Consider the following 13,727-nt stretch of genomic DNA (forward strand, 5'->3'; position numbering starts at 1 on the left):
GATCCATCAGCACCACCCCTGCTTCCATAAAGAAAATCGGTAAATAAAATTATTTCTTCAGATCTGGGGACACCACTAAGATAAGTTAAAACTAGGGATGTCGATTAATCGCAGTTAAATCACACGATTAACTAAAAAAAATTAATCGCTATTAATCGCAGTTTTAATCACACTGCTAAACAATAAAATACCAATAGAAATTTATTAAATATGTTCAATGTTTTTCTACATTTTCAAATATATGGATTTCAATTACAATACAGAATACAAAGTGTACAGTGCTCACGTTATATTATTTTTGTTTACAAATATTTGCACTGTAAAAATGATAAAAGAAATAGTATTTTTCAATTCACCTCATACAAGTACTGTAGTGCAATCTCTATCGTGAAAGTGCAATTTACAAATGTAGATTTTTTTTTGTTACATAACTGCACTTAAAAACAAAACAATGTAACTTTAGAGCCTACAAGTCCACTCAGTCCTACTTCTTGTTCAGCCAATCGTTAAGACAAACAAGTTTGTTTACATTTATGGGAGATAATGCTGCAAGCTTCTTATTTACAATGTCACCTGAAAGCGAGAACAGGCGTTCACGTGGCACTTTTGTAGCCAGCATTGCAAGGTATTTACGTGCCAGATATGCTAAATATTCATATGCCCCTTCATGCTTCGGCCACCATTCCAGAGGACATGCTTCCATGCTGATGATGCTCGTTAAAAAACAATGCACTAATTAAATTTGTGATGGAACTCCTTGGTGGAAAAACAGTATGTCTCCTGCTCTGTTTTACCCATATTCTGCCATATATTTCATATTATAGCAGTATCGCATGATGACCCAGCACATATCCATTTTAAGAACACTTTCACTGCAAATTTGACAAAACACAAAGAAGGTACCGATGTGAGATTTCTAAAGATAGCTACAGCACTCGACCCAAGGTTTAAGAATCTGAAGTGCCTTCCAAAATTTGAGAGGGACAAAGTGTGAAGCATGCTTTCAGAAGTCTTAAAAGAGCAACACACTGATCCGGAAGCTATAGAACCCAAATCACCAAAAAAAGAAAATCAACCTTCTGCTGGCGGCATCTGACTCAGATGATGAAAATGAACGTGCATCAGGCCACAGGTTTGGATCGTTATCGAGCAGAACCTGTCATCAGCATGGATGCATGTCCTCTGGAATGGTGGTTGAAGCATGAAAGGACATATGAATGTTTAGCACATCTGGCACGTAAATACCTTGCAACGCCAGCTACAACAGTGCCATGAGAACGCCTGTTCTCACTTTCAGGTGACACTGTAAACAAGAAGCGGGCAGCATTATCACCTGCAAATGTAAACAAACTTGTAGACTTATTGTTTTATTTTTGAGTGCAGTTTTTTTTTTGTACATAATTCTACATTTGTAAGTTCAACTTTCATGATAAAGAGATTACACTACAGTACTTGTATGAGGTGAATTGAAAAATACTATTTCTTTTGTTTTTTACAGTGCAAATATTTGTAGTAAAAATAAATATAAAAATGAGCACTGTACACTTGTATTCTGTGTTGTAACTGAAATCAGTATATTTGAAAACATAGAAAACATTCAAAAATATTTAAATAATATTCTATTATTGTTTAACAGCACGATTAATCGCGATTGATTTTTTTAATCCCTTGACAGCCCTAGTTAAAACAATGTTATTTTAACATTAAATGGACAAATGTAAGGAAATTTAAAATTAAGGCTGCACTTTGCCCATAACCCACCCCACTGTGACTATGGTGTAACAGAAGGTAATTCTACATGCCATATAGATTAAGGAAGTGGCTGCCTGAAATATGAATTTCTTTAATTTACATCAGACACACCAGCCTCCATGTAGAATAATATGTTTGGGGAGGGGGAAGGAGGAGTTTAAACAGTAGTTCAGAAATTCAGGATTTCATCAGGTTTAAACATTACACTCCTAAAACCAAATCCTGCAAACTGCTGCACATGGGCAGACCTCTATACCCATGGAGTCCCATTGACTTCAACAGGGGTCTGCCCAGAGCCCCATTGATTTCTGTGAAGATCTACGTAAGAGCAGAGGTTCACCTATTCAGAATAGTTTGCAGGACTGGAGCTTTAATATCCTAATTTAACCTCATACAGTGCCTCCTTCATGTTCTTGTGGTATTAAAAACCAACAGTATTTTCCTAGGGTTAATAAAATACTCCATATCCAAACTCTGACTTTGAAAATAAAACTGAGCCCAACTGATTTAAACGAAATTTAGTTGAGAAATGAATTGTCATCTTGAGAATTTGTATGCAATGTTACAACTGAAAATGAGATTTTAGGCTGAATTACACACTTTTTGAAAAGGGACGTTTTAAAAATGTCAGGAGTTTCTAAGCTATAGCAGCACCGTGGGGGGTTGCTAAAATAAACTGTATTGAATAGAAGTTTAACAAATCATTTACAAAAACCAAGTTATCCATTATGGAACAAACTTTAAATTAAGCCTCAAAGAAATCCCAAAAGAATAAAATCTGCAATCTAATCTCTGAATCGGTCATAGGATAGAATGGTATTTCATCCCCAAAATGACAAACCAAATTATCATTCTGGGAAAGGCATCTTCCCCATGCTGACAAGGAAACATTTACAGGCTGTTTCCTTACACACTGTCAGTTAGCAATATACACTATATACCAGGGTCTGGGAAACAGTGCAATAACATTTCCCACTGGCCAATGTGAAGGGGCAAGGGGAAATCAGACTTGGTTATAACATTTGCACTAGTGTTTTTGAACATTTCCTCATTATAATAAAAAAAAAAAAGTCTTCAGAACTGGAGGGGGGGCGGGGGGGGGGAGGAATCTCACTCACTTTGTGCATTAGTATATCCTAAAGGCATCCCAGCCATCTTCCAGAATCACACTGTAATTTGAGCCAGGGATGGGAAGCTCAGCATGTAAACAAGCATGAGGAGGAGGAGATTTTTACAGCATTGTAAATTAGGTTTTCTGATATGTGTTAAGTGGTTAATTAAAAGTAACTGAATATACATAATACTTGTTTCAATACAGCAATGTTTTCTACACAAATAAGTGAGACTCCTGCCTCTTTTGTACTTTCATATGCACCTCACTGCCCATTCCTGCAGCTCGAAGTGCAGAGTATAAAGACTGACTTTGGGGGGGAGGGGGGGGGAGAGGGGAGAGAGAATATATAAGATACTCTTTTAATGATGCGTTCTTCTTCAAAGTTGGGGTAGCAATTAGAAAGTTTATCACACTGCAATTCCAAACAACTACATAAAATCAGTTGTTGCAACATGCTGAGCTTGCTTGTCTCCCATCTATCCCTTCATAATAATTAATTATTCCATAGTTATACGGCAGAGGAAGCACGCCACTCACTATCACCCAGCATCATCTATGTGCGCCATTCTTGCAGGCAAACTGCTTGATATTCAAACTTCTAGGAATCCTGCTCTCTAAAATAGTCTATGCCTTGTATATCTGAAGGGATAGTCTCGCAATTTATATGTGGAGGTAAAATTTTAAATTCAGCTTGATGAAAGTACTTTTCATTATAATTATCAATGACATTGCACTTTTAGAATTGGTTTTTCATAGTTTAGATGGTATTATAGAGCATTAGCTAAACAGGTTGATCAAGATTAAGAAAAAAGTTTAAGAACTTTTTAGTTTATATTTTAAAAGCAAACACAATAAATATAGTGAACATGTGTTATTACTTGTATTCCTTCTCCTCTGAGAGGGATTTGTAGAGTGAGCAGAATGTCAAAGAATGTTACCAACATAACGTTGACACAAGTCAACTGAAATATGATACACTGCAGAAACCCAAAATGGTTATTTAAATATTAGTGGTATGGAAATTGACTGCCAAATATCTTTGGCTACATGTTTTTTATTAGATTGTATGAGATACTTGCAGTTTAGAATACAAAAATACTTCTACATCTACTGTATTTGAGTGCATCTGATTAGTTTCCTTTGCTCTCAACCACATGCTAACAAGAAACCTAGGCATGATCAGGTGCAGCATTATGCAAACAGAAGCAGTTCAGTTTTATTCAAACTGAGAATGTTACAGCACCAAGAGGAAGACACACATTGTGTGGTACACCTATAAATACTCCCCCAAGAGAGACACTTTGCCAAATGTACACTTAGTTTATTCTCCCTTTTTAAAGAGAAAAGGTTTATTATGTTACTCACTTTAGCATTGTCTCACACTAAGGAAAATTCTCAGTTAATATTCCCAGAAGTGGGGATGGGGAGAATTTTACACTGGAGTAGATGGATCAGTGGGGCTCCGACAGGAATTAGACAATGGGGGAGTCGGCAGGGGGAGAGAAGGGGGCATTATATATTAGATACTTTAGGATTCAACCCACTAACTAAATAAATAAAAGAAGTGGAGGGGTAAGAACCTCCTTCCATATTAAGCAACAGAGGGTCCTGTGGCACCTTTAAGACTAACAGAACCCACAGGACCCTCTGTTGCTTTTTACAGATTCAGACTAACACGGCTACCCCTCTGATACTTCCATATTAAAAATGTCCTAATTTCAACTGAATCATTGAACCTTGACGATCCAAAACAGATAAGAAAAAATGCTACTATACTGTGTATCTTTTGCATTAACATTAGCGGTCATCTTTACTTATAAGAATAGTAGCCTAAATCACTTACATTTCTGACTGGGAGACAACAATGGAATGAAACATCTTGGATCTTACAAAATTAATCTGGCTAGGGTCTCCAAAGTTTGGAGTATACTTGAAGTACTTTTCAAGAGCAGCACAAAACTGTTACTGTCTAGACAATGAATGAAAACAACTTTAGCCACTCTGTGCATGTCAAAAGTGTAAAGCCCCATTTATAACCATTGTTATGATGCACTGAGAGTAATTCTCCAAATACCTAAAATATAAAGACAAACATTGGGACTCTAGCTAGATATACAATTATAACTTCATAAATAGGTGCCTTTTAAAAATCATTAACCCTTATATGTAATCTATTTCATAAAGCATAGTCATATCTGACCCAATAGTTTAAGGTGACAAAATACCTGTATTGTTTTTCCAAGTCCCATGTCATCTCCAAGAATACATCCTCTTTTACGAGCATAGTGTCCATAGAGAAACTGAACCCCATCCCTTTGATAATCACGCAGATACCTATTAATTGTGTAAGGGATACAGTCCCCATCTACAGATAACTCAAAAGCAACTGCAGGAGATGGAAGCCTTTGGTCAGGGAAATAAGGCTTTTCCAAATCTTCATCATCAAATATTAAGCTATTCCGGGGATCTTTACCAGCTCTGGCTTTACAGAGTTTTGTTATTATGATGTTCTTTTCTTCAGACCCCAAAAATGATACAATTGCAAATGATTTCCCATTCTTGTCTGTTTCAACTGACTTTATTGTGGCTTCACAGAGTTTCCCACTTTCAGGAGATGGGGCAAGACACTTCTCTCCAGCATGCCACCTGTCTAAAAACAAAAACACACAAAAAAAGATGATGTTGCAAACTATGTGAAAAAAGTGCTACGCTTGTTATGCTTTTGTTAACACTGTTCAAAGTATTTTATTAACACTGTTCTGAGAAAATACATATAAATAAGGCCCTTCATTTTTGGTTTTTATTTATATAAGTTTCCTGGGAATTTATCTGGTTTTCTCTAAAAATTTTACAAATGCGAGAAAAACTGGAAAAACCAAAAACAAAGGGCAGTGGAGTGCTGGGGAGGGATGGCCAGTACTCATGGGGATAGAACTCACCATGTAGCACTTGAGGAAACCTTCCACACCCTACAGCGGTCAGGAGGTTTTGGCTGCCAGGACCTTGCTCCCTACCCTCTCTTTCTGTGCCCCTGACACAGAGGCAGCCAACGGGGGTGCTGAAGAGGTGATCAGCAGAGGAGCAAAAGGCTGCAATCCGTGAATACTGGCTTCCTGATCCCACCGGCCCTTCAGCATGGCCCCCTCTGCTTCCCTTGCGCAGACTCTGTTTGGCAGGGGAAGTGGATGGAGCTCTGTGTCCTGGGGCCGGCTGCTACAGCTGCACGGTGGGGGAGCAAGGAGGGCAGGAAGCCTGGCCCCAACAGCCAAGACCTCTGGCACAGAGTCCCCCCTGCTTCTGATGGCGGACACTGTCCCCTCCTGATCCAAGCCCTTCAACGTGGCCCCATCCACTCTCACACTGAAGGAGAGGACTCTGTTTGGCAGGAGCCAGTACTCACAGGGTGCAGCGTTCCGCTCCCTGCGGGCCTGTCACTGCAGTGGTCAGGCAGTCTCAGTTGCTTGGAGCCAGCTCCCTGCCCATCTCACTCCCCCAGAGCACAGAGGAAGCAGAATGGTGCCATGCTGAAGGACCAGATCAGTCGAGCAGAAGGCTGCACCACATGAGTACTGACACCCTTGCCAAAGAAAGCACCCTCCTGACCCCGCCAGCTGTTCAGTGCAGCCTCGGCCACTTGCCCTGTGAAAAATTCCCAAGTCCCAAAAAAGCCAAAATTCAGTTGAGACCCCCACACACCCCTGTAATATCCTATATACTGGCTTTTTTCAAAAACCTGGGAATTTTTCAGAGGGAAGAAAAAAAGAATCAGTAAATACCAATAACGAAGGGCCTTACATATAACATAAGGTAGGAGGTTAGGATGAAAGTCACACTAGAATTACCGTATATACTCGTTCATTAGCCCGTTCGTTTATAAGCCGACCCTCCAAGATGGATAAGTAAAAACAGCAAAAACTGTATGACCCTTTCATAAGCCGACCATATATTTCAGGGGTTGGAAGACAGAATACTTCCGACAGTGGCCAAGGCTTCCAAGGGAATGAACAGAACAGGGCAATTTTGAGTGATCTATCCCCTGTCATCCAGTCCCAGTTTCTGGCAGTTGGAGGTTTAGGGACACCTGGCACACAGCTTGCATCTCTGGACACCTTGGCTAACGGCCATTGATGGATCTATCCCCCACGAACTTATCTAAGGTTTCAGAGTAGCAGCCGTGTTAGTCTGTATCCGCAAAAAGAACAGGAGTACTTGTGGCACCTTAGAGACTAACAAATTTATTAGAAAAAATAACAGGAGTACTTGTGGCACCTTAGAGACTAACAAATTTATTAGAGCATAAGCTTTCGTGGGCTACAACCCACTTCTTCGGATGCATATAGACTCTATATGCATCCGAAGAAGTGGGTTGTAGCCCACGAAAGCTTATGCTCTAATAAATTTGTTAGTCTCTAAGGTGCCACAAGTACTCCTGTTATTTTTGCGGATACAGACTAACACGGCTGCTACTCTGAAATTTATTAGAGCATTTGTTAGTCTCTAAGGTGCCACAAGTACTCCTATTCTTTTTGCGAACTTATCTAATACTTTTTTGAACCCAGTTATACTTTTGGCCTTCACAACATCACCCGGCAATGAGTTCCATAGGTTGACTGTGTGATGTGTGAAGTATTTCCTCAGGTTTGTTTTAAACCTGCTGCCTAATAATTTAAATCGGTTGATCCCTAGTTCTTGTGTTATGCAAAGAGGTAAATAACACTTCTTTATTAACTTTCTCCATACTATTCACAACTTTATAGACCTCTAGCATATCCCCCTTTCGCTGTCTCTTTTCTAAGATCAATAGTCCTGGTCTTTTTAGTCTCTCCTTACATGGAAGCTGTTCCATACCCCTAATCATTTTTGTTGCCCTCCTCTGTAACTTCTTCCATTCTAATTATGGCTGTCAAACAATTAAAAAAATTGTGATTAATCACGAGATTAAAAAAATAATCACAATTCATCACTGTTTTAATTGCATTGTTAAATAGAATACCATTTAAATATTTCTACATTTTCAAATATATTGATTTCAATTACAACAGAATACAAAGTGTACAGTGCTCACTTATTTTTTATTACAAATATTTGCACTGTAAAAATGATAAACAAAAGAAATATTTTTCAATTCACCTCATACAAGTACTGTAGTGCAATCTCTTTATTGTGAAAGTGATATCTCCAAATGTAGATTTGTTACATAACTTCACTTAAAAACAAAACAATGTAAAATTTTAGAGCCTACAAGTCCACTCAGTCCTACTTCTTGTTCAGCCAATCACAAGAGTGTTATAAGCAAGACACGAGAAATAATTCTTCCACTCTACTCCGCACTGATAAGGCCTCAATTGGAGTAATGTGTCAAGTTCTGGGTGCCACATTTCAGGAATGATGTGGACAAATTGGAGAAAGTCCAGAGAAGAGCAACAAAAATTATTAAAGGTCTAGAAAACATGACCTATTAGGAAAGATTGAAAAAAAAAAAATGGGTTTGTTTAGTCTGGAGAAGAGATGACTGAGGGGGGACATAACAGTTTTCAAGTACATAACAACGTATGGAGATATACCTATCTCATAGAACTGGAAGGGACCCCGAAAGGTCATCGAGTCCAGCCCCCTGCCTTCACTAGCAGGACCAACTACTGATTTTGCCCCAGATCCCTAAGTGGCCCCCTCAAGGATTGAACTCACAACCCTGGGTTTAGCAGGCCAATGCTCAAACCACTGAGCTATTCCTCCCCCCACAATAAAATATTGTTAGAAGGAGGAAGGAGAAAAATTGTTCTCATTAACCTCTGCGGATAGGACATGAAGCAATGGGCTTAAATTGCAGCAAGGGAGGTTTAGGTTGGACATCAGGAAAAGTTTCCTGTCAGGGTAGTTAAGCCCTGTAACAAATTTCCTAGGGAGGTTGTGGAATCTCCGTCATTGGAGGTTATTAAGAACAGGTCAGACAAACACTTGTCAGGAATGGTCTATTAGGTAGTCCTGCCTTGAGTTCAGGGGACTGGACTTGACCTCTCGAGGTCCCTTCCAGTTCTACATTTCTATGATTCTATGATGATTCCAAGATCTCTTTCTTGAGTGGTAACAGCTAATTTAGACCCCATCGTTCTGTATGTACAACTGGGATTATTTTTTCCAATGCACGTTACTTTGCACTTATCAACACTGAATTTCTTGGTTCAAAGCAAAAACCTGTTTTGTTGTAAAAAAAGAAGATTTTCCTAAATGGCTGTGATGCCAAAGGAAATCCATTATGTACAAAATGTGTTGAAACGTGGTACAAATTTTGATCATCCTCCAAACAAAAAGGCTCTTCTCCCATCTCCACCTCCTTGCAGCTGCTCTGAATCCAAAATGCATGTAAGCTTATATGTGCCTAATGTGATGGGATTCCACACATCACAAGTCCCTAGGCGTAATAGTGCCCAGCAGCCATACATGACTTTTTTTAAAGCACAAATCTGCACAGTATTACAAAACTGCAGCAGAAGCCATGAGAAACAATATCATGGTCAAGAACATAAGCAAATTACTGAGTCCTGCACAACTTACAATATTGTGCAGCAATATAAGCTGCCTCTGGTGCTCACAGTTCTCCAAAACAGTAGCAGTGAAATTAAGACTGATTAGTTTCATTGCTACTATGCAGATGTAGACAACAATGTTAAATTTCACTCTACTACTGCTATGAGCAGCAACAGAGACAGGCACCTGAACTATTTGTGGGGAAGGAGCACCCAAAAAGTAGAGACTGGCAGTGAGGTACAGCAATGAGGAGTAGGAAGGCATTTTCCTAGGCACCTGTCCTCATCGTGATTCCAATGCAAAGGTTCCAGAGAAATGAAAACACCCATCCATTTGCTTCTGCGCTCTCTTAAATGGCTCCATGAAGGGGTCCTGAGGGAGAGGAGAAACCTGTCCACTGGTCCCCTCTTAGGGTTCAACGCAAGAATCCATGGGAGAGGTAATACTCTCCGAGCCACACTCCCTGGCTCTCTTCCCTGGCTCCTATGAGATCTATATATTTTCAGGACAATTCTTTTAAACGTATTAATTAGAAACAGATTACAAGTTTATTTAATTACATGAAAAATATTAACATAGAAGAATATATCTAATTTCTGAAAGATTAGAATCTTTGTCTCATCATTACTGTTGCATACATGTGCTTGGAGTACCTAAGGAAGAGCACGCAGGTAAACTCCCCCACAAAAAATGTATGAATCTTCATGCTAGTGTGCAAAATTAGAAGTGAATCTAACCAACAAAGAAGTGAAACTCACTATATACAACATGCTGTTAAAAATCCACAAACTGAAAAAGGGGTGTGTGAAATCCTGTAATCTTTCAGTTACAGTAATCTTAGGTGTACCATGTAACAAAAATAAATCTAAAAATTTGCAGTTAATGTGATTTAAGATGACACAGCCCTTACTTTTAAGCCAGCAAATCAACTTTTTCCAGTTACAGGAAAAGAATGGAAAGCCAGAAGATTGTCAGTAGTCAAGAGTGAATGAAGAAATTCTGCCTACAGAATAGGGATTACTTTTTATTAGTAGTAATATTAATTATATATATTGTGGTAGCAATCCAATTCCTAGTCCGGATCAATGCTCTGCTGTGAAAAACAATGTTCTGGAAGATACAGTCCTTCCCACAAAGAACTTCAAATCTAACATGAAACAAGCAAACAAACATTATAAAGAAAGGGGATAGGAAGCCAAGAGTAATGGCAATGAGGCCATCATCTTGACAAAATCCAAGGTGGCAGTGTCGTAAAAAATGCAACAATCATTGCAGATTCACTCAAATCTGGTCCACACACAGTTTATGTACCAGTATAACTATTTCTGTCAGGAGGAGTGTGATTATTTTTTTTAAACCAAAAAAAAGTTATATTGGTACTTTCCCAAGTGGGCACAGTTATACCAATATCAAAGTGCTCATATCCCTTTCCTGTATGAGAATAACCTATACCATTATAAGCACTTTTATACCCATTTAGCTGCATCCATACTTGGGGAGTTGTACCACTTTACTATACCAGTAGAGCATTGATGCAACCCCTTACAGTACCTGTTACTTAACACAGTATTACACTTGATCTTAGCTCATAGAGAGCCAAGACATCTTCAAAGCATTGTACAGATATTTATTAATCCAAACTACCCTTGAAAGGCAATAAGTAACTTACCTCTGATATCGTCGCACATTTCAATTTATAACCACATATGCACTTGCGACATCCATGAATTAGAACATCCAGACAGCCACGATAACAAGAGAAGTCAGTGAGCCCATTTCATATGCTAACAGAGATAGAAGGAAAAGGAGTCAATCACTCAACTTTGAAGGTTAACACCAATCAAGATGGGACTCAGAGAGCCTGTTGTGATGTTCTTACTCCCTACATGTTCAATGGCCTATGCTTTGGATCCTAATAAGCTGCCCCGGTGAACAAAATGCATGGGCTGAAGTGGACTTATGACATCCACTGACCAGGTAAGCATTTTTACCCTGCTAGAACATACTGAGTAACTGGCTAGATTTTTAGAGAGTTTAACATCAATAAGTTAAATCATCTTACCAATGATCAACAATGTTCATACCAATCATCTCTTATCACCTTTTCCTATATAATACCAAATACCAGGGCACATCATTTACTAAAAACCTCTACTCTTGTACGTCACAGATTTTTTTCTTACACAATATAACGTTTCAATCATCTTTTAATATATACTTGAGCTCCAACTTTTTAATAAATACCAGACAGAGTACACACACACCTCTTCTGGACAGACTATCAGACAAATAGGCGAATTAAACTGTGAATTAAACATAAAAACTTTCCAATTCAACTCTAATTGTTCTTACAAACCATATACCAAGTTTTAACTAGATTTTAACATAAGATAAAATAAAAAGACTACAGAGAACAAACAGAGCAAATAGACACATTGAAGAAAACCAAATAAATAAAAAGCTGGACAAGTAATCTCTTCATATTAACCAATACTTACCTTGTCTTTGCCCTCCATTAAAATTTAACTGAGGTAGTGTGATCAGTTTCAAAATAAAAAATGTTGATAGTATTAAAATCTGGTGAAAATAAAACAGCCTGTGTCAAAATTGTATTTAAAATTTGAAGGGAAATCAATATAACAGACCTGGGAATATCTCCCTTAACATATACACACATTAGGGGTTAAGTCTTGCACTCCTTGTGCACTCACAACTCCAGGTGCACAAATGATGCAGGACTGGGATTTTTTATTACATTATATATAAATGTATTCTATTAAATTATTTCAGTATTTCCCCTAGTTAAGAACCCAGTCCCACGCTTCTTCCCACTCCTCCCCTTGTCCCTTTATCACGAAATCAGACGTGTTTAGGAAGTAACAAAATGTTCATTGACAGCATAACACCTCCTCAGTCCTCTCCCCAATCCTCCAAAGTACATCGTGATTTCATTTACAGCTAAATGGAGACGTTCTGCTTAAGCCCCAAAGCTCTCTCACTTTCTTGCAAAAGAGGGGGCGGAGAAGATAACATATTCCCTGCCATGAGTGTGTTTCAGAGAATATTAAAACACCCCTGGAACTGGAGGATTGGTTGGAATGTGTTGATAAGGAGGGAATAGTTCAAGGAGCAGCGTTTGCAAACCCCTCGTGCAGGGGTGTGGCTGGCGCTGGTCAGTTGCAATCCCCCCACCCCCTTGTCCCCGCAGCGGGATCCCCGAGGGTGGCGGACGGGCAGGGGCTCCCCGGCGGGGGCTGCATGAGAACAGGACGGGGAGGGAGGCTGCTCTGGTCGGGGGGGGCTGGACCCCGGTCAGCTCCCCTCTCCCAGCTCGGGGGCACAGACACCCGCCTCCCTGCTCCTTGCCTGGGCTGCACCCGCCGGGCGCTGCGACTGCTCCACTCCAGCCTTTGCCTCCGGGGGCAGGCTCTACAGCCAAATATCGCGAGATGTGGAGGAGGCTCTACGGGATTTTCTCTTAAAGGCACCGCAACGGCAGTAGAAGGGCTATTGGCTTCAGGAGCAAATAACGTGATGTTTTCAATTCTCGAGGTATGCGCTCTGCTCTCTCTGGCAGGGCTGTGGAGCGTTGTTCTTCTGACGTAGGGCTGGGCTCCCTCCAGTCCGTCCCTCTCCCGCTGCAGGGATGCAGCCGGCCCAGTGAACCCCCTCCAGCCAGGGACTGTTACTGACACGTTACTAACTTGCATGGCCTAACCCCAAAGCACATTGCTCCTGCCCTGAGCAGCCAGCTGGACTCTGTCAGGGAGTAGCCACATGCACTGTCCCAGACACCACTTTGCTGGAGGGGGCCTGTGTAAATTTTAGGGTAGAGGCCAAAACGACAGTGCTATAAGAATGTATTAACTCCGGTATTCCCATTTGCTCATAGCACTCACAGTTAAAGTAACACTGAAAGTACAGAATAAAAATACATTGCTAGCTGGAGAGTCACCACCACACTGGTAGTGTAATATAGTAGCACGGCCCGTGTGACATAGTACTACTACACGATTTAAGACAGGCAGTGAAGACAGAATCCGGAATACAGGAGCAATGTACCCAAGCAGAGTAGGACTACTCACATTGGAATTTAGCTAGGCTCCAGCATTAACAACCTTCATATAACTATTGCTACAAGGATACAAAGCCCCGACAAATTATTTTAAACTAGGGCTGTCAGTCGCAGTTAATGCATGCGATTAATGCAAAACAAATTACATTTTAAAAGTCACCATTAAACACAGTTTTAATCACACTGTTAATATAATGTTTTTCTGCATTTTCAAATATCTTGATTTCAGTTACAACACAGAATACAAAGTGTACAGTA

General features: G+C 39.8%; 1 protein-coding gene across 1 annotated transcript in view; it reads right to left on the reverse strand.

The window, feature by feature from the left end:
* ERCC6L2 (ERCC excision repair 6 like 2) overlaps window positions 1-11,975 on the reverse strand; it is a 61,612-nt gene extending 49,637 nt beyond the window's left edge. Inside the window, exons 1-3 of the mRNA XM_065406381.1 lie at window positions 11,893-11,975; window positions 11,064-11,178; window positions 5,092-5,516 (exon numbers count right to left, since the gene is read on the reverse strand). Of these exons, the coding sequence (XP_065262453.1) occupies window positions 5,092-5,516; window positions 11,064-11,082 (444 nt within the window). The 5' untranslated portion in view covers window positions 11,083-11,178; window positions 11,893-11,975. The remainder of the gene's footprint in view (window positions 1-5,091; window positions 5,517-11,063; window positions 11,179-11,892) is intronic.
* Between the last annotated feature and the right edge of the window lie 1,752 nt (window positions 11,976-13,727).

Source organism: Emys orbicularis, chromosome 6 (assembly GCF_028017835.1).
Source record: "Emys orbicularis isolate rEmyOrb1 chromosome 6, rEmyOrb1.hap1, whole genome shotgun sequence".
Classification (NCBI taxonomy): Eukaryota; Metazoa; Chordata; order Testudines; family Emydidae; genus Emys; species Emys orbicularis.